Here is a 25,985-nt window from a genome sequence, read left to right on the forward strand (position 1 = left end):
GAGGGGCCGCCTCTGCCCGGGGCCGGCGCCCTCGGGGCTCTTGTCCCCCTATGGCCTCCCCCAGGACACCTCAGACTCGGACATCGCCCCGGGCAGGGACAGCCCGAGGCTGCCCAGCGCTGCCCAGTGCTGCCCGAGGCTGCCCAGTGCTGACCAGAGCTTGCCCAGTACTGCCCGGGGCTGCCCAGTGCTGCCTGGGGCTGCCCAGTGCTCACCAGGGCTGCCCAGCAGTGACCAGGGCTCACGATCAGGGCTGACCGGGGCCTCTCAGCATTCCCAGGGCTGCCCAGTGCTGCCCAGGGCTTCTCAGCACTCCCCCGTGCTTGCCCAGTGCTGCCCAGTGCCCCCATCCCCTCCCGGGCACATCGAGGGGCTCCCAGGCTGGGGACAGACCCCAATGCCCCATCAGTCCGCAGCTGCACTCGTGGCACCCAGGGGAGACCCCGAGGGCTCAGCTACCCCGGCACCCCTCACCCACCACAGGGCCCTGGGGACAGACCCCAAGGACGGATCCGGCCCTGGGCGTCCCCTGGCCCGCAGCCCACCGGACACGGCTCCCCCATGGCCACCTGGTGCAGCCATGGCCCTGCTGCCCTCGCTCCCCGCCGGGTGACCAGCTGCAGAGCTGGCCGTGGGCCCAGCGCCCGGTTCCCCCTCTCCCCATCCCCCCGATAAGGAGGGGAGCCTGCCTCAGGGTCAAGGCGACAACTCCGCAGCCGGTATAAAGGCTCCCTGCGCTGCCACAGCCCCGCAGCCGGCCCCACCATGCCGCTGCTGGGCATCCTGCTCCTGGTCCTGGCCCTGCTCTGCGCCTGGGGGCTGGCACGCCGGCGAGCCACCTTGGGGACGGGGACAGGTTTGGGGCGACCGCGAAGCCTGCCGTCCCTGCCGCTGGTGGGGAGCCTGCTGCAGCTGGCCGGGCACCCCCAGCTCCACCTGCGGCTCTGGCGCCTGCAGGGCCACTATGGCAGCCTCTATGCCCTCTGGATGGGCTCCCACTACGTGGTGGTGGTCAACAGCTACCAGCACGCCAGGGAGGTACTGCTGAAGAAGGGGAAGGCTTTCGCCGGACGGCCCCGCACTGTGAGTCAGCAGCAGGTTTCGGGGGGGGGGGGCCCCCCCACTGCGGCTTGGGGTAAGGTGGGAGATGCTTCCAAGAAAGGTGCCGGCACCCAGCAGGGTCCGTCTCCTCTCCTCATCCTGCCTGCAGCAAGGCAATGGCAGGGGCAGCCCCTCTCTGCCCTGTTCTCCAGGGCGAATCCTGCACATCCTCCATCCCAAGGGTGCCCGTTCTTCCCCTGGGCTGGGTGCATCTTGGGGCATGGGGATGTGGGTTCAGGGTCTCTGCACCTCCTGAGTTTCCTGGGCACCCCAGCCCCTAACCCTGGCATCTGTGCCCAAACCTCTCCATCGGTCCTTGGGGCAGGGGAAAAGCAAAGCTCATGGCCCAGGCTTTGCCCACCAGCGCTAACCACCAGCCCCCCCAGACCATCCCTGAGATGAGATGAGATGAGATGAGATGATCATCCACCCCCCGCAGCATCACCCCTCTCCAACACACAGCCCCTGCGGGACTGCCCTAAAGTGGGGTGACCCCGGGGCTGCCTGTCCCACAGGTGACCACGGACCTCCTGTCCCGGGGGGGCAAGGACATCGCCTTTGCCAGCTACGGACCCCTCTGGAAGTTCCAGCGCAAGTTGGTGCATGCTGCCCTCTCCATGTTCGGGGAGGGCTCGCTCGCCCTGGAGAGGATCAGTAAGTGCCCCCCACCAGTCCCCAGGCTCTCCCCCGCTCTGTCTTCCTCCTGTGCTTGATCTGGGTGGGACTCTTCCCTTCTTCATACCCTGATCCCCTGGGAACAGAGGCTCGGCCCCTCTCCTTCCATCCCCAGTCCTTTACTGACACCTCTCCCCATGTGTTTTCTGCCCTGAGCTTTGGCTCCCCTCGCTCACAGCTGGGGAAACTGAGGCATGGAGCCAGCTCCCGGCCCCCTGGGCTCCCCACTCCACCCAGGAGGAGCACCAAGCTGCATACGGAGACTTCTCTGTGCGTCTCCATCCTCTCTGCTCCTCCCCAGCACCCAGCATCATCCCTTCTGCCCGTCCCAGCCCCTGGAGGCTCAGCCCTGGCTGGGGGGGTGCTCTCTGTAGCCTGCACACCCTGAATGAGCGGGGGACCCCTCCTTCCAGCCTCCAGCTGGCCCCTCCACTCCCTTGGCTTCACCATCACCCCCTCACCTGCCTCTCCCCTCCACCCCAGTCTGCCGGGAGGCTGCGTCCCTGTGCGAGACACTCAGCGCTGCGCAGGATACGGCCCTGGACGTGGCTCCCGAGCTCACACGGGCTGTCACCAATGTAGTTTGCTCCCTCTGCTTCAACTCCTCGTACCGGCGCGGGGACCCTGAGTTCGAGGCCATGCTGGAGTACAGCCAGGGTATCGTGGATACTGTGGCCAAGGAGAGCTTGGTGGACATCTTCCCCTGGCTCCAGGTGAGCAGGGACAGGGGGGCTGCCTGTTCCTCTTACCTTAGACGAGAGGAAGGAGCTGGGATGTGTCCTGCAGGAGGGGGCTACCTGAGCATCCCGGAGTTAGGAAGGTCCCTGCCCCAGTATCCTACAAGAGCCAGTAACCTGGTGGGCATGGAGCGACTGCCTGCGGGCCTGCAGAGGCTGGGCTGAACTGGAGCCCCTTGCTGTAATGGGGCTTTTCTCCCCCAGATCTTCCCCAACAAGGACCTGGCCCTGCTGAAGAGATGCCTCAAGGTCCGGGACCAGCTGCTCCAGCAGAAGTTCACCGAACACAAGGTGCCAATGGGGCTAGGACAGGGAGATGCTTGGGAGCTGCAGGGTGCTGGAGCTGGGGTGGAGGGGACTGTGCCCAGCACAGCCCGGCTGATGCGTGTTCCCTGGCAGGAAGCCTTCTGCAGGGACGCCGTGAAGGACCTCATGGACGCCCTCCTGCAAGTAAGGTTCAGTGCTGAGAACAGCAGCCCCTCAGTGCCAGGGCTGGAGCTGACTGATGACCACCTCCTCATGACGGTAGGGGACATCTTTGGGGCCGGCGTGGAGACCACCACAACTGTGCTCAAATGGGCCGTGATCTACCTTCTCCACTACCCTGAGGTAGGGTCTGCGCCCCACAGTGGGGGGCCTGAGATCCCTCTGGCACCAGGGACATCGTGGGGGCTTTGGGGAAGGCAGGTGCCAAGAGAAATGTCAGGCTTTGCAAATAAGCAGGATCAGATTGTGGGCATTTTGCTTCTGCCCTGCACAACCTGCCAGGACATGCTGGTGATGCTGGGTGAACCCCACTGCTACGGGGAGCCCACACACACAGGGTACGCCCTACTCTCACCCCAGCCCTTGCTCCCCTCCCAGGTCCAGAGGAAGATCCAGGAGGAGATGGACCAGAAGATCGGCCTGGCACGTCACCCCCACCTCAGCGACCGCCCCCTGCTGCCCTACCTGGAGGCCACCATCAGCGAAGTGCTGCGCATCCGGCCCGTGTCCCCTCTGCTCATCCCGCATGTGTCCCTTGCTGACACCAGGTGAGACCCCACAGGGCACAGCTGGGACACGGGCAGAGAGACAGTGGGAGGGAGCGACCGTCTCACTCTGCGTTCACCTTGCAGCATCGGGGAATACTCCATCCCCAAGGGCGCCAGGGTCGTCATCAACCTCTGGTCTGTGCACCACGATGAGAAGGAGTGGGACAAGCCTGAGGAGTTCAACCCCGGTGGGTTGGGTGCTCCCCGTCCTCCTCGAGGGGCAGAGGACGGCAGGGTGGGTGCAGCAGGAGAGGCTGAGCCCAGGGCAGGCTAGGTGGTGGGAGGTCGGATCCTGCTCCCCCCTGGCTGGGGCATTTGCACCGTCTCTGCTCTTGCAGCTCATGGGAGGGACACACATGTGATGAACTTGGGCAGGTCTCAGACAGAAAGGACGGATCCCTGACGATGCCGTTGGTGCTCCTTCCCCTTGCAGGGCGCTTCCTGGATGAGCATGGCCAGCACATCCACTCGCCCTCGCCCAGCTACCTGCCTTTCGGGGCGGGGATCCGCGTCTGCCTGGGCGAAGTCCTGGCCAAGATGGAGCTCTTCCTCTTCCTGGCCTGGGTACTGCAGAGGTTCACGCTTGAGTGCCCCCAAGACCAGCCCCTGCCCTCGCTGGAGGGCAAGTTTGGCGTCGTGCTGCAGGTGCAGAAGTTTCAGGTGAAGGCCAGGCTGAGGGACGCCTGGCGAGCGGCCTCGTGATGGGGACGAGCCTTAGATCCTGGACAGTGGTGGGATGGGGTGGGACGGGACCATAAAGGCTATGCCCTGTCTGCCGCATGGATGCGGGATTGTCTGGATAAAATTGTTCCCAATGCAGCTTGGCTCCAGCTATTTTTTGGGAAGGCGATTGAGGGCAGGGGGAGGTGGGAGGGTGCCGGAAATGTATGGTGGCCCCACAACTTCGTGTGAGTACTGGGCCTAGGAGGCTGTGTGCTAACGCAAACAGCCCCTTTGCACCCCCAGGGATGTGGGGTTGGGGGCCTGTCCAGAGACAACCATGACCCATGGAGACCAGCCACCCACATAGCTGGTGGGGGGGAGAAGGGCCCACCCCAGCCAGGTAAGGGGAGAAAAGTGACCAGTGGGCAGTTTGAGGGTTAGGGATGCCCAGGCCGTGCCCGGTGGCTGTGACCCCAGGTGGGTGACCCTGGCTGGCCCCTGCCTCAGTTTCCCCACTGAGAGTAGGGAGAACAAATACAACATGGGCTGGGAGCTGAGCCCACCACGGGGCATGGAGAGCTCCCCCAGCCCTGCCATCCCCTGCCCCATCCCAGGACAGCGTGCCCCCACCAGTGGGACCCCCGCCTGCTCCTTTTGGGGAAAAAGAAGGAAACAGCTTGGAGGTTCCTACAGTTTTAGCTCCCACCAGGCTCCTCTCCCGTGGTACGCAGGCGCACACACTTCTGCCGGCACGTGCAGGCATATGCACATGGGTGTCTGCACACACATGTATTTACAAGTGTGTGTATGCACACAAAAGCACAGGGATGCATTTATGCCTGCTGGCACATGCATACATATGCATGCCCATATGTGCTTGCATGCACACATGGATACGTGTACACATGCACACATGCAGCCCCTTCCAGAGGGAACATGAGCACCTTGTAGGGCCGCAGGGCTGTCTGACCCCGTCCTGTGTGTGAGGCGCTGCGGGGAGGTGCAGGCAGCCCCAGCTCCAGCCAAAAGCGGGGGCTCCTGTTGCTCAAGAACACGGAGGAGTACCCAGAGGCACCCAGACCCCACGGACTGAGCTCAGCTGTGGCCTCCCCAGCACAGCACCTGGGCGCCATGGAGCCGGGGACCGCCGACACTCATTGTGCAGCAATGTGGCATCTCCCACCTGCACGGTGTCTCAAGCACCGATGCTCACTGGCTGGATTATGGCCGTCACTTTGAGCAGCATAACCTTCCTGTAACGCGAGGGGCCGTGTTTGCTTTTGCCTAAAACCACCATGCCATGGAGAGCAGCATGCAATTAGGTTTCTGGTTCTCTATTACTTGACCTCTTAATATTTAACTAAATAGCAATACAGCTATGGCTTAGGGCACCTGGAGGGAAAGCAGCCAGGGCGGAGGGGAAAGCCCCGCACAGTCCCAGCACAATGCCAGCACCCCCAGCCCTGCACACACCTACATTTTCCCCCTTCTCTATTTCCCCCTGCCCTGTCTCTTGCTAGCAGGCAGGAAAACTGACATAAAACCTCCCCACCACTAAACTTTTACTCCGTGTGTGAAAGCGTACATTTTTTTTCGAACCACCAGCACTTCGCTTTCACCCAGCCTCCTCACCACTTGGCATCTAAAGCCAAATGGGTCCTGTCAGCCCGCGGCACGGCACAGGGACAATGTAGGCAATGCCTTTGCAGCCCAGCACAGTGCTGGGAGCACCTTCCCTCCTCCCAGTCCATTCTCGTGGGGGCCCAGGGTGGCAGGGAGGAGCTGGAGGAAGAACCGCCACGCACACACGTGCCCCGGGGGCAATCCTTGGGGTGATTCGTGCAGCTGACCCACCAGAAGCGGGACAGAGGGGAGTGCGGTAGCAACCCAGCCCCGCTGCTGCTGCATGGAGTCTCTCTTGGCTTGTAAGGGCTGATCCCCACACTCCTTCCCGCTCCCCTGACCGTTTCCACCACACCAGGGATGCTGCTGGGTTTCCAATCCCTCCACCTCTGCCAGCACAGCCTGAAGCTGGGTGGGTGAAGGGGAACTGGGCTCAGAGCGGATTTGGGGAAAACTTTGCTAAACATGATGCTCTGGGCCTCCCCAAGGGACTGGCACCTCCATGCCAGCCTGGTCCTGCCCCTGCCCCAGATCCTGTCCCCAGCAGCATGTGCCAGCAGGGAGGCTCTTCTCCAGTCTCCTGCAGTCACCAGCAACCACAGCATCGTGATTCCTCCAGGAGCATGCGCCTGAGACCTCCAGCACCCCTGTGCCCCTTTGCCAAGGCACTGCATTTGCTCTTGGTAGGGGAAGGGATTTTCTCCTTGCCAGTCAGCACAGGGCTGGCACCTTGCACACACATTGCCATTGCAAAGGCGCTTGCAGCAAGGTGCGCACATTCACAGCAAGCGCTCAAGGCCAGCGAGTACCTTCAGGCAGAAATGGGGACTTTGGGACTGGGGGTGTTTCTAAACTGGAGGACACTTCCAGCCACAGACGCTTGCACAAAACTCGCACTCCAGCTGGGTTTCCCTGTTCGCCAGGGCCAGCACTTGCTGTCCGTGGGTCTGGAGACCAGCCACATGCCGCAAACTCCGTCACGCCAAGCCCAGCCCTGCTGCGAGGCATCTCGTCCCCTGCCCCAGCCTGCCTCCTCCCAACCGGCCGACTGGAAGAAGATGCCGCCGCAGGGGGTTCAGTACCCAGCACCAGCTGCCCAGCACCTTGCGAGCTGGTAAACAGCCGCCAGCATGGCTGCTCCCCACTCTGGGAATGGGCAGAGACGCTGCTGAATCATCCGGCTGGTATTCATGTCCTGACAACCGCTCTGGGGCCATGGACTGCACCCAAACCCCTAGCCCCACCAGACAGCTTCACCTGGGCTGCCAGCGGCAGGGCAGTGCCAGATCTGGCCCACGGTGTCCTTCTCCCTCCTCCCACCCCCCTGAGTCCCCTGCAGAAGTCAGGGTCCCCTCAGACCCAAGACATGCAAATCCACCACCTTGGACGAGCCCTTTGGCTTCGTTCAGACCGGGTACTGGGCAGCCCAGAGAATCAAAAATGGGGGATGAGGCAGCTACGCCCACAGGAGACCCCGGCATCTGCCACCAGGTTTCGGGCAGCCACTGGGAACACCAAGGCTTTTGCTGCTGAAATAATCCTGCTGCTGTATCAGCTCAGCCTGCTTTGGGTCCCTGCCCTCCCTCTGGGGCCACTCGGGGTCTTTGCACGAGGGGAACCAGGACGGGATGGAGCAGTGCCAAAGGGCTGGGAGGGCAGCTCGGGGGGGGCAGGAACCAGCGGCTCTGTGTCCCTGTGGCAGAGGAGGTCTGCAAGAGAGGAATCAGTGACAGTGGAAAGGATGAAGCTTTTTCATTCACAGCTGTTCCCACACTGTACCCCAGGTACCCACGAAGCAGAGGCACAGCTTGCCGAGGCGGGACCCAAGGGCACCGGCCAAAGCAAGCCCAAGCCTTCCCGTCACACAAACTCGTTTTGGGGGGCACAGCCACCCCCACAGCGCTCAGCTGACCCAGCTGCACTCTGGGGCTCAGCTCAGGAGTCCTCCCAAGTTTGAGGGGCTTCACTTTGCACCAGGCAGCAGATGGCCCTGGGCTGTGCTGGAGAGCCCGGGTGACGCTCAAAATACCTGTGGGCTCTGCAGCGGGCAGGGCGCCAGGCGAGCTGAGTAAGCACAAACCTCAGGACACAGCTGTTCGCCAGCCGAAAACAAATCGAGAAACAACCTGGCAGCCTGTGACCCCCCCTGGCACAGAGACTGCAGCGCTTGCACCACTGCCTCGACATCCCCGGTGCGGGCACCAGTCCCATCTGATAGACGCAGATCTGTGCTGCAAAAGAGGGGGGAACCAGCTCTGACGAAGAAAGGCGACTCATCCTGGCCTTCCCAGGCTGCCCGCTGTGGGATGCTGCGGGGCTTGCCTCCAGCTGGGGGGCCGCCAGAGCGTCCCCCCTCCCCACCCGGTCCAGGCTTTTCCTATATAAACAAAAAAAAAAAAATAAGGGGGGAGGGGGCGAGAAAACCATCCCTGGGATGCGTTGCACAGGGAGGGTGAGCGAGGGCTGGGAGGCAGCAGGCTTTGGGAAGAGGCAAAGGGAGTTTATTCACCGGAGCCGGACTGTGCCCCGGCTCCTTGCCAGGCTCTGCCAGGAGCAGGTTGCCGTGGGACGAGCCCAGCAGGGGTGGGGGTAGAAGAGGGTATTTGGCTGTGGGAGCCCGGGCCGCACGGGGCACGAAGCAAGCACAGCCCAGGCTCTCACTGCTCAGGCACGTCCCGGAGGGACGAGGGTCAGCTGGGGAGCCCAAAGCTCCCAGCACTGGGCAGCACGGCCTCACGCTTTTGGCGGAGCTTGCCGATTTTTGCTTCTGTCCTGAGGCTTGCTCGGGCTTCCTGCCCCAGGAAGTTTTCGATGACTACATGTAACGCAGAAGCTTAACTGTACCTCAGCCTTCCTTAGCCTCAAGTTAGGCAGGTACGAGCTCTGAGAGCAGGCTGCCAGCAAGCACCAAGAGACAGAATTCCCTCCTCTTCCTCCATCTTCAGCCAACACCCATCCATGGGGTTGTACAAACATGCAACGACACGGTGCAGGAAACCACGGGTGTTCCTAAAGGCAGAGTTTGCATCGTTGGAGCCGAAGAGTCCCTTGGGAACACTGAGGCGATGCTGCAGTACCCACCGGTCCCAGGAACCCCCGTTGTGCCCAGGGGACCCTCTCGCTGAGCCACAGCACGGTGCTCTGCAGTGCCTGTCCCCAGGCAACACACCCCAAGGCCACCAGGATGCCCACCGGGTCTCTGGCCTCGGAGCCAATTTCAGCAGCTGAAAACATGCCGTGTAAGCACCGCTGTGCTGCCATGGACTCTGGCAAAAACAGACTTCAGGTATTATTGGCATCAACACTTAAAGCACATTGTAAAGAAAAACACTGAGCAGTGGATTGACACTAATTTGCTCTCAATCCTGCCGCATGGTTTGCAACTCAGTTTCGAAATGACGTATTCAGGACTGCCATAGAACACTCACCCCTTATAGCTGGAAATGGGTGGGTTTTGGTGCTCCGGTGTTACAGATGCACACCTGCCCATGTCCTCACATCTCCAGCATTTTACACCCACAGTGTGTATTTGGAGAAGAGCTCTGTTTGGGCTGCATTGGCTTTCTACAAAGGGATACATGTGAGGATCAAGTACCTTTCTAAAGCTCCAAAGCTGGAGCTTTGGGAGTCCTCTGCCTGCTCGTGTTTTCCCCACTCAAGAGTCACCAGCCAGAATGCCTCTGAGGAGCTCATCTGCCCTGTGTCCTGCCCTGCATCACTCCTCCTCCCCACACCAGCTGCCCCTGGTCCAGGTCTAAAAGCCTGAAGCACCGAGAGCCACACTGAAAGTCCTGCTCCTCCTCAGGCACATGCAAGCTTAAGAGACATGGTTTGTGCCCTGTTTATGGTCTTTAAAAGCCTGAAAAGCCTCCAGGAGTCATGAAACAGGCACACCACTGCTTCTTCCTGACTTTTTAAGATTAGAAACATCAGCTTGGCTTACTGGCACTCACCTCTATGTCCAGAGAAGAAGTGGGGGGTTCCCGCACCCTTAGTGGGATGGCAGTAAGGCAAAAGCGGAGATTTTTGTCTTATGCCAACAGAAATGTTGGCAAAGGGTCTGCCACTGGCACGGGGCCGTCCCCAGGATTTACTGCAGTAAAACCCCACTCCATAAGGACTGATGTGCTTTTTGGCACCTGGTTTTGTTCCTCACACCACAGAGGAAGCTAATACGTAGAGAGTTCCTAGGGGTGGCACCGGAGTCTTTAATTCTCTTCTCAAAAGATACATGGGGTCGGTAAACACAGCTGGAAGTGACCAGCCCACAGGCAGCTGCAGTGCACAGAGAGCCAGCCCGGCTCTGGGGCAAACACAGCCTCTCTGTTACCACTCATGCTCCAGGCATCCGGGAACAAGGTCTCCTGAATCCAAATCAAAGTCCTTCATTCTTAAGAGCACCCTAAGACACAAAATGAAAAGCCATCTTCATCAGTTTTTCTGATGGAAGAGATAGGCTGTGACAGGGAAAGGAGTGAGATTCTCCTAAACCTTGTAAGGTAAAAGTGCCCACCTCAAATGTGTGGGTAAAATACTGAAATGAGCACCACTTGTCTTGCTCTGTCATCTGTATCCAGCACAGTGCTACATACCTCCAGTTAAAAAAACAAAACCACAAACTAAAGAAAAAGCTTGTTCTTAACTCACAAAATGATACACATACACATGGGCAAGTTATCAGAAAAGGCATTATATTTTGGTTTCCACCTTATTTAAAACTGATTTTGGTTTTCAATCAATCAGATCTTTCTATGTCTGTGTTCAGTTTTCAATTTTTTTTCCCCATAACAGTAATGATCTGGATGATCATAATTATAAAAGGGATGGGGAGAAAACCCGAGAACAAGATACATAGTCTGAACTGTGCTCTCTTCCACACGAGCACTCTAGGGAATGTTAGTTTCAGCTCTTTGTGGTTTTTTTTTCCTTCAGGTTGTTACTAACAAAATCTCTACCGTTTATTAAAGCAAAGCTACAGTAAATTTTCTTGCAGTCTTACAGCAGGCTTTCATATTACCAGTAGGACTCGCATGCATGTATTGCAGTCACACACACACGCTCACAGACATTATACAGTAGCCAGTTGCCACCATAAAAAAAAAAAAAAGAGAGAGAAAGAAAAAGAGAACAGACATTCATTTCTTTTAAGTGGTCAACATTAGAATCGCACCAAACTTTTGGATCAAAAAAAAAAATACTGCACAGGTCTTCCACATCTACATGGTAAGTCATCCCTTTGCAATGGACGGAGCTCTCGTCTCCATTTGTTCAACATGCATCGCTGAAGCTTGAAGGCACGCTGGCCAAAGAGAGCCCTGTTCTTTTTTTGTCATCTTAACTCAAGTGTGCTGCTCTCGGGGTACAAAAAAAGGAAAAAAATAAAGCCAAGCCCTTTCGCAGCACACCGGGAGAAGGTCATTCGGAGACCACAGTACTTGGAAGGCAGCCCAGCTGCCTGGATTCTACTTCTAACTGTGCTCTTAGAGGCATTGAAGGAATACACTTGTCTTTAAAAATTACATATAAAGGCAAACTTCTGCAAACCCTTTATTTTCAAACTGCTTATGGTAGACTAACACTCATTCTGGAAGAAACTGGTCCTTCAGTCATCATCTTCAAGTGGAAATTTCCTACCTGCTGTCTTAAACACTGAAGCACCAGAGATTATAGGGCTGATGTGTTCAGGCATTCATCAGCTTCAGGAAAACTTAACACCAAAAAAAAAAACCAAACAAAAAAACCAAACCCCAAACAGACAAACAAAAAACCCCCACCAAACTAAGATGAAAATAAATCCCCAATGCCTCAAGAGCACTATATCAAACCAGAACTCTTGGGCTACTGACTGCCGGCCCTGTCAGAAGCTGCTTGCTTCTGGGAAGACACCTGGAGGTTGAAGCCTTACGGTGATTTTGCATCCTCCCAGGGTGAGATTTGCTGAGCTTTACTGATTGCGAGATAAAGCAGTGTTTCAGAAAACTAAAACCAACAAACTCATAATAACCATCACCAAAATCACCATTGGGAAAATTCCATTTGTTAGAAGGTCTCATTGAGAAACATCAGTCCCTGCCCCGCAGAGCAGGATGGACACGATTAACAAAACCCAGAGTGACCCGTCCCCTGCAAGCCGGGCCTTCGAGGACTAGTCCCCGAATTATACTGGAGGGGAGAAAGAAAAACAAACTAAAAAAAGAAGATTGTATCACCTTTTCCTCCTGTTAAAGTTTTAATCCTCTTATTCCACTTTTATTTCTTTGTATTTTCCCCCGATTCTCCCTTTCACTCTGCCACCTTAGCTGGGGGAGTTATTGGTACAAGAGTTTGGAGAGTCCTGCTCATTTATTGTGTTCAAGAGTACACACACTGGCTGCCGAGGCAGGTGGTGGTGGCTGTGTTCACGGTGCTGCTCTTCCACGGCATTAAAAAGCCCTTCCTCCTCGTCCCCGTGGGGGCGGCCACTGCAGCTGTCGCAGAAGTCCAGGGGCCCGTCCAGAGCATCATCGATGAGCCCGTCAAACTCCTTGAGGTCGTCGTCATGATGGCCCCGGTTGCATACGCAGACTTCGATGCCTGAGTCACCGGTGAAACGGCGCTGCCTGCCCGGCGTCTTGTCCTTCACGTCGGGAATGGCGCTGCTCTGCTCTAAGCTCTCAGAGCTGTAACCTTTTAGCAGTTCCTCCTTGCACTCCGTATCCTTATCGGGACTGGCCCTCTCCACCAGCTCGGCTCCTGTACTGGTACCGCCGGGCTCAATGCTTTGCATTTTGGCAACTGCTCGCTCGACCAGCGTGGTGGTGGAGGGCTCAGGGTCCCCAAGGCCCGGGGACCCGGTGTTGTCAGTACTGCTGCTATTGCCACTGGGTGCTGCTGAGCTGCTCTGTGCTGGCTGCAGGTTTCTTGGTGTGTCCGGGATTGTGCTACTGCTGCCTGCTGGGACGCACTGCTGATGTAAGGCACTATATGGTGGGGGGGGTGTCGGTGGTCGGTTCACGACTTCCTCATAGGGAGGTAGTAAATAATTTGGCAAAAACCCTAAAAGTGGGAGACAAGGAGGAGAAGTTATTTCATGAACAGCTTATCTCAGGAAAACAGTCATTAGCACAGGTCAGTATGTCATTTGTGATCTACTGGGAGCTTCCTGCTGAACAGCTCAACAGGCTTTACAAGGGGTGCCAAAACTTGGCCCAAATGGAATGTGTCATGTTTTAAAGAAGCGGCAGTCATGGCACAGAAGGGCACCATTACAGGAGGAGATGGACACAGTTGGGAACAGCAGCCTGATCTCCTGGCTCTCAAGTCTATGCTTAGGGCTACCAGGTGAACCTCCCACCACCACCAACACAGCCCCATAAACCACACCAAGGGATGGCCTGCATTGGCTGAAGAGAACAACCTGGGAGATAACTTGCCAGCCCTCTCCAACACTGGCTCTCAGCTGAGTTCCCACTTTCAAGAGTAAAGATTTCATCTCACAAAGCTTTGTGCAAATATGAAGAGACGTGAGCAGTTAAAGGAACTTAAGATCCTGACTTTTGGTTGTTGTTTTAGTGCTGGATTCAGTTTTTCTGGTGCAGTCAGAATAAATTGGCGGTAGTGGCAAGAGAGTGTGGTTTATTTTACTTACAGCCCCTCAAATCTATGAAAGATTTTCTTTATTTCTTAAGAGGCAACAAAACAGTCTATATAGACAGAATGGACTTAAATATTGGAAACATTTAAAGACAGCACTGCAGTTTTTCATGTGCAATTGGGTATCCCCGGGGCTGGGGAGGAAAAGGCTGTTGGGGATTATTTCTGAGGTGGCTGCAAGAGTTTAACAAGAAAAGCAAGTTCATACATGCAATTCAACAGTCCATTGCAGGAAACTCAGTTGTGGTACCTCCAGTCAAAAGGCCAAGACTTGCTGTTCTAGTACAGCATAGCATGGCATGAAGGAGAGCACAAAGTGATTGTACTTTCCCTGAGCTGTGCACAACAGCTCCTTCATGCGAAGTCCTAGGGCTGCTCACCAGCAGCATGGTCTGGGAACAGCAGCACAGAGTGGGAGCCGGCGCGGTCCCTGCTGAGGCACCACTTCCACCAAGCCTGTGTGACTGCATTTCATGAAGCCACTTCCCACATCTCAGTCCCACCAGCAGCAAGTGCAGGCTGGAAAGGAGGAGCATCCATAAAGTCCTGAATGAGCTATTTTAAGAACCTTCCCAGAAGAACACCCAGGGAATCACTGCACTCACAGAGCCAAATCAAGGGTGGGTGTGAAGATGCTGTAGCTGGTGTGGTTCAACTCCAGACTCAAGGGGGCTCAAATGCATCCAGCAGCTGGAATATGCCACCTCCTCTCTACAAGCCAAGGTTAGGCAGCAAAGCTGCCCACCACTTCTTGCTGAGCCCAACCACTGCTCCCCACTTCCACCCAACACAGGAAACTCACTGCTGCCCTGCTCCCCACAACCTCCAGGAAAAACGTTGTGAGATACGTACGGAAATAAAATGGCAGGGCTGAATAGTTATGGGCTTCCCGGTAAGCGATCAGGTTGATCTCGTGTTGCCGCTGCTGGGCCTGGAGACGATGCTTGGTGCGTCGGTGATGGCAAACACAACAGCAGCTGAGGATGATGATGATGGTCCACACCAGCCAAAACCCTGCAGTGGGGGAGAGCAAGTGTTATCCACAGTGCGAGAGCCGCATCTAAACCCAGGAAACCCCATGACGGCAATGGAGAAGATCACTGTAAAGCCTGGATCTGAACCCCGCACCACTCTAAAGGCAGAAATTCATGTTGCGCCAGGAGGCTTTGACATGGACGTGCTTGCATGGGTGACTGCTACTCTGGCAGTCTTGACAGAATAGGGTAACTCTGTACACACTTTGGTACAATGTGGACTATGTTCAATAGGTACAACTCTGGAGGAGAACAAAATATGGAGACAGGGCTAAGCTCCCCCCCACCATCGCTCCCACCCCTTGGATATCATTTCTTCTAGCCAAAAGTATGAGCAGAGCTGTGAATAGCACTGAACTTGTCTCCCACAGCCACTTCAGTTTGAAAATAACAATCAAGACACAAAAGACACTCTGCAGATTGACCACAGAAGAAGAGAAAAACCCCAAGCACTATGTTTTGCTTTTGTTTGCACTGCTCTAATTCCCAGCCCAAATCCTTCATTGTTATGTTTAACAAAAACATACTCTTTTTACATAAATGTCTCAAAATATTTTTAAAACTTATTTTTGTATTCAATGTCTTAAATTATTCAAAATTAAATTAAACTAGCCCCCCACTCTGAATCCTCAAGAAACCTAACTTCTGCTCCATTTGTGGTCACAGCTGGTTTCTGTGTACTGTTGTACCGTACGTACACTGCTCCTTAAAAGGGAATTTTAAAAGAGCACTTCCTGAATTTTGTCCACTGCCTCCAATATGTGGAGTAACTCCCCCTTTCCGCAAATCCCCCTTCATGCTTGCATATACTAGAAAAATGTTTCCCAGACACGCTTCAAAGAGCTATAACATTCACTCCAGATTAGGCTTTTGTCTCCTGCAACTATAGCCCACAGCTCTACCTGCCTCAGAGGTGTCTGTAATCTCTACCTTTTTTAAGCCCAGTTTTTGCAGCTAAGGATTCCAGGATAGCTCCTGCTTTAGAAACATGTAGGCCTAGCAACCACTCCTCAGCAGAGATTACAACACCATTTTTCTTTCGGTAAGACCTCTGCCACTCTTCGTTATTCCCAAACAGACAGAAAGAAGACTCCTTGTGCTACAGCCCATTTTCAGCATGGCCATTCTGCCCTGTGAGATCAAACTGCTTTTTTCTCCCCAATAAAAACCTCTAGTCCCACCTTTACAATACCTTGATGTTTTCAGCATCCCCTGCCGAGTTAGTGATGTTTTCTCTGCTAAGAGCTGGGTGGGGAAAGGTGAACAGTTTAGGAATTTGAAGAATGAGAGGAGTATTGCTCTGGCTCAGGACAAAGTGCAATCCACCCATATCACCCATCTCAGAGCCCCGAACTGAGCTGTTTGTAGGTGAACTGGATAGGCCGTATCATGCCTCCGAGCGTTTTGAGCAGGGACTTTCACCTCCCTGTGTCGTAACCCAAATTCTTCATGTATTTTGGCACAGCAAACTGAAATCTCTCTCTTGCCTTGCACAAACAATTTCCCTAATGGACTGGATTCTGCCGTATACCCGAACTTATCAAAACCTGCTATCAAATGAAGGTGTTACATGCTCCATTTTTTTTGCTTGGCTGGGAAATCAAGGTTCCTAGGCTGTTTGTCTAGCCAGCCTGCTCAGCTGTACCATGAAGGGCAGAAAGAAGACTGTGATCTTCGCTCCAGAGAAGCAAAGGACGAAGCACTTGAGATGCCCTCTGCACTTCCTTCAAACTGAGCTGAGAAAGTGTCCACTACCCTCCAAACACCCTCCTGCTTCTAAAAAAGTCTTTTTATATAAGCTAAAAGGATTGGTCTAGTCCACCCTTCCCTCCAAAGCCAGGCATTTGCAACCACCCCTGTAGCCCCCCTCACTACTAAAACCTGGGCACGCAAACCCAATACACAGTCTCGCAGTTTGAAGACTCCACCAATACACTTTATTTCTTGCTAAGAGAAGGTCCCTTGGCTCTTGCTTGCTGAAGAAGCAAGAACACACTCATCAAAACCAGGTCATTAGCACAGCACGCCACCATGCACTGAAGCAGTCCTGCAGTTCATCTTCTAAGTACTCCTTATTTTCAAAGAGCAGTCCGTGATCATGCGTTCAAAAACAATGGAAAATTACACCCAGCTATCCAGGGATTTTAGCTACAGTTATGAAAACAGATGCTTTTTAACACATTTGATCATGTCCTTTCCTAAGGACTCTAGATGCAATGGTTGCAAGCAGCACTTAGTTAGTTAAGATGTCCTGGAGAACTGCCACTGTTAAGCAATCTCAGCTGTAGCAGCCGAATTTTTCTGCAGGGAATAACTGCTCCCACCCAAGCCTGCATCCAGAAGATTAAAAAAGTATTTCTTTAGAAAACTTCTCTACCCATTCCAAAGAAATCCCAAAGTGCTTTGCAGACAAACCAATGCACAAGCTCAGAGTAGGGGTCAAAGTAAGCTCAGCCATTCCTGGGAAGACGTGCGGCAACTCTGTAAACAACAGGCAGTAACATACAACAGTTCAGGATAATAAATTAATGTTGGATCCTACTGAAACCGCAGGTGGCATTTTAAGTAAACAGGCCATAATTTACTGGATTGCAATCTGGCCATGGTGCCAGGAACAACACCTCCATTCTTGTGCAAAGGGTTCTATGCATGCTCACAACCACAAATGGATGAGATCTGTTGTTTTTCATGGGAATTTCCAGAAAAATAACCCACTAATACCACTTACTGCCTGGTTTCATTAACCACTGACACTTCCTAGAGCTTCTAGGAATTACTCAACCCCGGACTCGGCATGAGCCCAAGGACTTGCCTGGATGATCACAGGAGGTCAGCAGCATGTGCCCACACTGCCACTTGCTGGCCTGGCTTCTGGCATCCTCTTTAATGGCTTTGGCCCCACCTTGTCACACAACAGCACATCTGCACTGCAGGGCTGAAAGCCCCCCCTCAGCGCATAGGAAGCAATAGGATGGGACACCCACAGGTGCTGAGGCACACGAGGGGCTCCTCGGTTGTTGCTTGAGCAGAGATGCCAGCGGTGAGGTGGGGTGCAGCTCTGGCTGCAAGCCCAGCATGGCGTTGGGAGCCCAGGGCCTCCATAAAAGGCTCTACAACATGCCCTAGCCAGAAGTTTGGGCACAGCTGCAATTTTGGCTGCAGAACAGAAAAACTGTAAAAGCCTAGCAAATATATAGTATGGTCATTTATTTGGAATAAAGCTATGCGTACAAGGCCAAGTGCAATTGTAAATATTATGTCCAAAAGTATGGAGCGAACAGTGAAGATGTCCAGGGCTGAGCTGTGCATTTGTACACCTGGTGATGCTTGGCTTCAAACCAGCAGCAGGGAGGTTAGCCGAGCAGACCACTGGCCCATGCACCCAGCGGCTCGTTTAGCAGGAAGGGAAGCAGGGGAATTTCAAATTCACCCAAAGACAACACTACACGAGCAGGAAACGTGGAGGCTGAGCACAGTAGCAGTACATGCTAACACCTCATTCGTGACAAAAGCAGGTACTGGCTCTGCCTCATGCTGAAAATGGGTGAGATGTGCAAAGGCAACAGAAGTTTGGCATTAAAAGGCCTCTAAAAGCTAAGTAAAACTAGGCTTCTAGTTGCCTTCACTGTCCCCAGAAGCCTTCCCCATGCTCTTCAACACGTGCCTCCTTCCCAAATGGACATGAGCTGGTTTTCAGCTGCATTGTGCTCAGCTATCGCTGCAGTCACTGGAAAAGGAGAAAAGGTTGGGATTCATTGGGCATCCTGAGCCAAGTTTGCCATTAAATGTCTGATTTGAGAGAGAGCGTTTCCCACTGCCAATCTGGCAGTGACTGCTGGGAACAAGAGCTTGCAGCAACTTGAGGGCAACATGACAGGCAGAGAGCAAATAGGGTCTTTGGAAAAACAACTGCTGATGGACAGTATCGACAGAAGTGATGCACCAGTCTGGAGCTAAACAAGCACCAGGGGGCCATCAGACTTGAAGGCAATTTCAGGCTTGCTCTTGGTTTATGGAAGAGTCAGAAGTTGAAACACTCTCCAGTCCAAAAAAAGGCTCAGTCCTGAGAAACACTGCTATATTTTCTGTCAAATTCACTGGTGATGCCAATGGGTGGATAATGATGCAACCAATGGGTGAATCAGACACAGCCAAGGAGCTCAGTTTTGCCAAGAGATTTCCCTGCCAGAGCATCAAAACCTTTCATAAAAATAGAGAAGTACCACCAACCTCTTAACCAGCATCAGACAGGCTCAGAGCTGTAAGCTCTACATGAATGCTAAGCTCGGAGTCAGAACAGGAGCTGCAGAAAAACCTGGGGACAGAATTAGCTCCCATGAAAGCCATCTTTTGCAAGCAGAGGAAATACCCAAGAAAGAGAAGGCTGCTATGTTTACAGCACCCTTGGGAAAGGGAGCCCCATCACATGGTCATGCACCAGAGGTGTTTTCTACCAGCTATGAAAGAACATGCCAGGCTTAAAGCTTGAAGAAAAACCTTTCTGGGACATTGACCATAGTTTTGCTTAAACTTAAGAATAAAATAATATAAGAATAAAAAAAGCTGGGAGCAATGTTCAGTCTGATGCTGTACTGTATTTGCTGCCTGGGATGTTGCCATCAGCATTCCCATTGAGGGAAGCTCCTTTTACCCTGTGCAAAATGGAGAATGTTTTCTGGAGCGTTCCAAGGGTAGGAACAGAGAAATCTGCCCTCAAGTTCATGGTAAACTTGGGCAAATGCCATTGCTCTGTTGGCAGGAAGTCTCCTAAAAGCAAGCCAAAACATACTGCAAAGTGTTTTTGTGTCTGCCTGACAAGCATCTGGGTAATAGCTTTGGCTCCATGAGAGCTGGTTCTGAGCAGAAGTGGGACAGCTTCATTGACTAAAAAGCGATGTCCCAAATGGGGGCCTCACAGTCAGCCATGGCTGGAAAAAAATTGTCTTTCACAGGGCCAATGCTATCATCAAAAATAGGAGAGAGATTTAATTGTTACCACAACGTGGATGCACTTGGGTTTAATAGTGTCCTTGGCACAGAGACCGCATCGTCTCCTGCCACTTCAGACATGAGCCTGTACGAGTCCATGCTACTGCTCAAGAATGCCAGATGAAGGATCCAGGCCATAGGCCTATGAACTTTTTAAGAAGGAAAAAAAGAAGCTGCTGAATGACGTGGTCCTCTCCTGCCCATCTCTTCCATATCTCCTGCTGCCTCCTCCACTTCTTCTTGTGCCAGCACAAAATTGTGCGCAACTGTGGTTTGAACTGGTTTGAGAGAACCAAAGCAGGTTGAAACTCATCTGCCAAACACAACAGCAGCAAGAGAAAGACTGTGACTTTCAGTGACAGTTTTATGTCAGTTTAAAATCAATGGAACTGCAGTCCCAGCCTGACCACATTGCAGGAAAAAGTTACTGAATATTTGTAGAGTACAATGGCAAAAGGAAAAAAGCTGAAGACAACTGCTCCAGCTCCTGCTCACTTGCTCCCAGACTGGTCTACCTCCTTTCGTCTGAGTTACATTAACTGCAGCTGGTTTCTAGTTTTCAGAATAGTGTCCAGTATACACGGTACACCCACTGCCATGAGGTAAGATGGAAGAAGACAGATTTCAGAAAAATACTTTGCTTATCTTGCAATGAGAGTCAACTTGAGGCAGTAAATCTGCAGACACTGTTTTTATGCCTCTCTCCTGGGGAGGGAGCCTTTGAAGAGCAATTGCTCCTGTGCTCCAGAAGACATGTTTGTTAAGTCCAGTCAATTCCAGCTGACTTACCCCTCCCAAGACATCTATGTTGGTAAAACGCATGTTGAACAGTGGTCTAACAGAGATCAGAGGGGAACATCCAGCTGAGACCATGTCCAGAACATCTGGGAACAAGATCTGGAGAACAGTCTGCACCAACAGATCTGGATATCTGGTGAGGAGCTGGGTTGGAGGTACACAAGGCAGGGGATGAAACAGCACCAGCAAGCTCTCTTGCCTTTCCTTGCTGTTTAACACAAAGCAGGTGGAAGCAGGCCACACAGGGCAAAAGTCAGTATCTGCACAGTCAGACTATGCAAGACAGCTTGCCTTCTCTTTTCAATTTGTGAATTTTACTGAGCCACACCAGAACAAGCTTAAGATGATTTTGCTGTCTGGATTAGGCTACAAAAAGTACAAGGAAATCAGGAAATAACTCCCTTGGTGACCCTATTTATCATGTTTCTGCATGGTTGTGACATCTGTTTTGTTTGCCCTATAGTTTCAGCTAGGCTTTGTCATGGAAGAGTTATTGCTGAAGCACCATCTGAGGAGCAACAGCAGCCAAAGGTGATGTTTGATACACCTAGGAAAGAGAAAGCAAGTACAATCATGCAGAAGGCTGGGTGAAATGCAAGGAACAGGGCAAATCACTCTCTGAAAAAGAACATAGTTATACTGAAGAACAAGATAACACTGGGTGAGGAAGAAAACACGGGAATGATGTGGTGTTTGAGGGTTCTGCAGACTGCAGTAAAGTCTTGGAAATGAATTCCTATTATAAAGCTGACCTGGAACATGTGTGTGGTACAGCAGTTGCTTTAGTTTTAGCAACTAACCGGATCCTTGCCAAAATTTTCTGGCAGCATGCTTTTTGGGGAAAAGAGCTGTCTAGAGATTCCAAGGGGAAGCATGCAGAGATGAGCAAAATGTTCAATATCAGCAAAAACATCAACTGTGCTGCCTGCAAACAGAATATTTTTTCCTGTACAACCCTTCCACTAGGGCCCAAATGGTCAAGATCTTCTTTTCTTTTTTTTTTCTTTCGGAAACAGAGGGGCTCAGTATCACTGCTAAAGCAGCCAAAATGAAGCAAAATAGGCATATCCACCATCTGAATACTCACTCATCACAAATGCTGGCTTGTTGTACAGTACCTAAATGACCCAAGACCAGCTAAGCCCTCTAACTTTGATATCCTACAACTGAGATCTTCTGCACATAGTGACCAGATGCCTGTTTCCATGCTCCGTGATTCCTGAAAGACAGTGTATTGTTCTTCCAAACACACCATGCAAAATACTTTCTACAGCTTTGCTTGCTGTGTTCAGAGCCTCTGGAATCGTCTAATTTCATGCTGGTCCTCAATAGGCAAGGAGAGACATGAAGATGGATGTCAGAAGATCTGGATTTGGTTTTCAGTCCAAATTATACACTTAAACTTGGGAAAATCCAGAACGTCTGAGCCTTAATTCTCAACCTGCAAAATGCGGGAACTGCACTCCACGATTACCTTCTGTCCTGTATTTTGAAAAGTGTTTTTTTGGAACATTTAAGCAATAAGACACCTGTCAGGCCTGGACAAAGGTGAACACTGGAAAACTCCAGCAAATCACAATCACATCATAACAGACTTGAATAAAAACTGTTAGTAAGAAAAATCTAGCGGCTGCTGCCATTCTCCTGAGACCACAATCTCCCCCTTGGGGAGCATGAGATCTCTGGGGAGCTCAAAGAAATTGTTAGGCTAAAATGTTGAGCAAGCTCTACCACCATCCAAATAAACACCTTTCCCTATGTGAGGAAATGCTACAGTAAAGCCCCTTCTTCCCTTTTACTTTTTATGATTCTATTCCAAGAAAATTAAGAGACATACTGTACTTTTTTCCCCCCATGTTACTAGCTACCAAGCTTGAGCTAAGAACTAAGTAGACCTTTATGTAACTATTAGACCTATATATAAAAATCTGGATATAGTTTTATTATTTGGCAACATGGCACTATTTTTTTTTTTTTTAAATAAGAGATGGGTGGGGAATCTGAACCGGGCTGTTATCTAATTTTAAACATAGGCTGTCCACCTGCTTGGCATATCATGTTCTCCATTCCTCCACTCCACCCCTTAACAAAATAATACCTTGATTTTGCATCCTATTCCACTACCCTGAAGGACTGGTTTATAATTACTGCAACTTTACTTGCTGTCTAAAAATGCTGAGATCAGCCATTTTCAAAGACAAACTTCCCTCAAATTCTTAAATGGGGAAAAAGATCCTTTTTACAGGAAAAAATCCAAGTGGCCACAAGACAGGATCACATTTCAGAAGGCATGTCCAGCAAAGACAGCCTAGTTTTCTTTTACATTTCAAATGCCACCTTCCTCTGGTTCTTCTCCCCACAAAGCTGTGGTAGTAAATAAATTCAGGATTTAATTCAACAGGACTAGCAAGAACGTCTGTTTTCAGGCACACAAAAGCACCAGTGGTCTGAGAAGGTCAAGAGGAGCAGAAAGTTCTCAAAAAGCTACTTCAGTACATGCATACACTGGTTAAAATCAAAACACAGAACAACCATGAAGCCATACTTAAAAGGTGCTGCTAAGTTAACTGTTCATTAACCAAAAGTTATTATTAACTTTTAAAAAGCTAATCTATTCCCAAGCATGTAAAGCTGTTGCTCTCCACACCAATTCACTGCTCATATTAAGACTATTTACACATGCTATAACTGCTATTCACCTTGAAGGTCTTAAGAGTGCTTCACCACACATACCTACCAAAGATACTCAACAATTCCTGGAGCAGCAGATAAGTTCTGCAGCTGTGGTTGCAAGCTCCGGAACATGAGTTTTTATTTAAAGGACATGCTCCCCTTGTGCCTCCTCCCCCACCCATCCCAGAAACTTTTTTCTAACACTCATAATGGCAAAGCAAGCTTTGAAAACATTAACCAATTTTAAATCAATGTTGGATGTTTGCCTGAATTTGCAGAAAGCCTTGAAGAATAGGTCTCATATTTGCATTATTCGCCTCATCTCAGTGTGGTATACGATGCTCTCTACAACACAGAAGGAATGTGAATCTCAATGCAGAAACCCCTTCCTCCCAAGGAACCATACAGCAGTGCGTGCCACTAATATGTTTATTCCATGATTTCAGCATGACCTGTGTGCTTGCCCTAGAAAGAAGCCTAAAATACTCTGCTTCCTTCTAACACAATCTGGTTTTATCTTCCAAGAACTTTTATGATGCAGCCAGGCACTGCCAAGTATAAAAGTCTGTGCCATTCTGAGAGCGCAAGGATAGTTAAAGTAAAACCATTCCATTAAAATGGCAGGGGGCTATTGTTCGGACTGTATTGTTTGTATGCAATTCAGTTAAGCCTCTCTTTCAGGACGTCCATGGGAGAAACATGGCGAATGTGCAACAAGCCCTGGTGAGCAGCTGTACTCCATGCTGTTGCTCAATTTAGATCCTGCTTGCCACAGAGTCTGTAAGCCCTTGCATACATGCATCTTCCTCTACATTTCCACCCACACAAATCCAAAACTGGGTCTGACCTTCCCCACTCTGCTTTGCCCATGCATCCCCATAGAGTCTGAGCAAATTCCAGCCATCTGTCCTGCCTGTGCTACCAACTACTACGATCTGAACCATGCAGACCAAGGCAGCCATGTATCCATGCCTGTTTCTCAGCCTGTTAGGGTCCCTGGAGCTGCCCCCTGGTCCTGAATTATTTCTTGAACTGTTTGGAGACCTCTGAAAATAAAGCTGCTATAAAAGGTCTGCAATACATTAAAATCCTGCCACTAGTATTGACACAGCCAGCCACCGCAGTCTGATGCACAGTGTGTCTTGAAGGAGTCTATTAAGAGTCCTGTTTAGTTTACAACCATGTCCTCCATGCTTCCCTTAATTTGAAAAGCAAAATAATATTTCTAGACTAAAGGATGAAGTGTCAGCTATTCCTGTCCTTGGATCCAGGTTAAGTGACAGTCTTCATATGTGTAACACATTTCCACACACACACTACTTAGAGAAAGTGAAACTGTGGGCACAGCAAAGGAATTAAGTAGATAGCACAGTTGCATAAAAGCTACAAGATACCATTGGGTGTGGTAAGAAACTGTCTGCAGTCTCTAACGTGGGGGTACAATGTTCAGAGTTCCACATTTCCAAATTCTGGGAGCACAGACAGATGCCTTCTCAGCCTGGGCTCCTGGCAATACAACAGCAGGTCAACATCAACGTTCAACCCTTTGTGCTTCTCCTCAAGAAAGGAAGACACTAACAGGCCAGCACAACTCTAAAAGTCTGCCTTTAAAATTCAGCATTTCTTACTTTCCTATCCTTTCAACTTCCCATTTTTCCATATAGCTTTACCAGAGTTTTGCTGACCTGCTTTGACCTGCCTGCTGCCATCTAAAGGAACTTAGCAGGTATAGTCACTCAACCACTCACTAGAAACATAGGTAGTTTTAAAGCCTGTATTTTGGGAAAGAGGAGATAAGAGGGTCTACAATGGGCAATGTACATTCCTCACAGCCCGCAGCATTCAGCCACTGTCAGCCCAAAAGATTTGCCCAAGACCCTCTCCACCCAAGGAGCTGTGCTCCAAACACAATGCGTCCTGAAGAGAATAAATGTCCTGGCCCCCCTCCTTGAAAGTACAGCCTTAAAAAGATAAATCAGATTTAAACTGTCATTCTTGCAAAGAACTAAAACAATAAGATGAAAGATACTGAATTAATTCTCTGTTTGAGTGTCAAACTCTAGCGTTGTGCGTATCGGCATTTATCCCTCAAGGGTGGTTTCCTCACTCACATACAATGTTATTTTGAGTACCCTCAGTACTGCCCAAATCAGTGAGAAGACCAAACAACAAATCTCCAGTCACGAACATGGCAAAACAACTCATTGTTCATCAAAAAGCAGGCAATGCCCATTGTAACAACCCTATTTCCCTTGCCTTATCAGGTCAGCTCTGGTTTGTGTTGCAGTGAAATGCAATGGCAATGCATAACAAGGGCTGAATACAAAACCCTGGGACACAAGCCAGACCTGTAGTATGGTATGAGAGCCATGCAGATTAGGAAGGGAAGCCATACAAAATGGAAGGACTTACACCAGAGTTCATAGTAGTAGTTGCAACACTGGGATTGTCCACAACAGTGGCCCGTTTCACATATGTAACTTTGATTGTTGACACCCATGCAGGTTTCCTTGTCCTAAAATTAAACAGACACACTTTTAAGATGCTTTGTCAGTATCTTCTGCAAATGTAATCTTTTTACTCAATGATCTGCAAGCATTTGAAAAGTCACAAGTTATGGTCTTGGGAAACTCTAAAATACAGAAAGAGGTTAAAATACAGCTAAGGATCACCAAAAAACACAAAGGACTGTTCCAAAGAAAACCCCGTATCTCCAAACTCATGAGTTACATTGCTTTAGCATCTAGTCAGCACTGCTTTCTCATCATCCCTTTCCTTTTCCATTAAAAGTTACCATGGTTTGGGAGCCAGGCATTCTCTTAAAGAAGAGATGTCATTTGTTCCACATTTTACACAATATAGCTGCATTACTGGGGCTGAATGCCAAGTGGAGGAAACGCATTCATAAACAGAACATTACAATTTGAGAAAAGACTGCTTGGATTCATTTAGATCTAAATGATAATTACACTATGTTCCTGTGAGATTCCAATCTAAAATGATTCCTTCATAATTAGCCATGTGCT

The 25,985-nt window shown here is 51.1% G+C and overlaps 2 protein-coding genes across 6 annotated transcripts in view; one reads left to right on the forward strand and one right to left on the reverse strand.

The window, feature by feature from the left end:
* The first annotated feature begins 765 nt into the window (after positions 1-765).
* Positions 766-4,362, forward strand: LOC104830098 (steroid 17-alpha-hydroxylase/17,20 lyase). Its single transcript, XM_010564799.1, has 8 exons — positions 766-1,083; positions 1,617-1,755; positions 2,260-2,489; positions 2,718-2,804; positions 2,913-3,122; positions 3,378-3,547; positions 3,632-3,735; positions 3,981-4,362. The coding sequence occupies exons 1-8, from the start codon at positions 766-768 to the stop codon at positions 4,247-4,249; spliced, it is 1,527 nt and encodes a 508-aa protein (XP_010563101.1). The 3' UTR covers positions 4,250-4,362.
* A 5,808-nt stretch (positions 4,363-10,170) lies between these two features.
* WBP1L (WW domain binding protein 1-like) overlaps positions 10,171-25,985 on the reverse strand; it is a 60,626-nt gene continuing 44,811 nt past the window's right edge. For 3 of the 5 annotated variants that reach the window (XM_010564800.1, XM_010564802.1, XM_010564804.1), the window contains exons 2-4: positions 25,372-25,474; positions 14,318-14,479; positions 10,513-12,868 (exon numbers count right to left, since the gene is read on the reverse strand). In XM_010564800.1, coding sequence (XP_010563102.1) covers positions 12,129-12,868; positions 14,318-14,479; positions 25,372-25,474 — 1,005 coding nt within the window. In that variant the 3' untranslated portion in view covers positions 10,513-12,128. Of the gene's footprint in view, positions 10,236-10,512; positions 12,869-14,317; positions 14,480-25,371; positions 25,475-25,985 lie in introns of those variants that run through there. The other 2 variants (XM_010564801.1, XM_010564803.1) reach the window with 2 other exon arrangements.

This window comes from Haliaeetus leucocephalus, unplaced genomic scaffold, assembly GCF_000737465.1.
Source record: "Haliaeetus leucocephalus isolate CR32 unplaced genomic scaffold, Haliaeetus_leucocephalus-4.0 Scaffold184, whole genome shotgun sequence".
Taxonomy (NCBI): Eukaryota; Metazoa; Chordata; class Aves; order Accipitriformes; family Accipitridae; genus Haliaeetus; species Haliaeetus leucocephalus.

What these genes read in the sequence shown, in the direction of transcription:
- LOC104830098 (XM_010564799.1), top strand. Translation starts at nt 766, where the DNA reads ATGCCGCTGCTGGGCATCCTGCTCCTGGTCCTGGCCCTGCTCTGCGCC. An exon ending in GCTCGCCCTGGAGAGGATCA is followed by an intron (nt 1,756 to 2,259) that starts GTAAGTGCCCCC and finishes CCTCCACCCCAG; the next exon opens with TCTGCCGGGAGGCTGCGTCC. An exon ending in GTGTCCCTTGCTGACACCAG is followed by an intron (nt 3,548 to 3,631) that starts GTGAGACCCCAC and finishes TTCACCTTGCAG; the next exon opens with CATCGGGGAATACTCCATCC.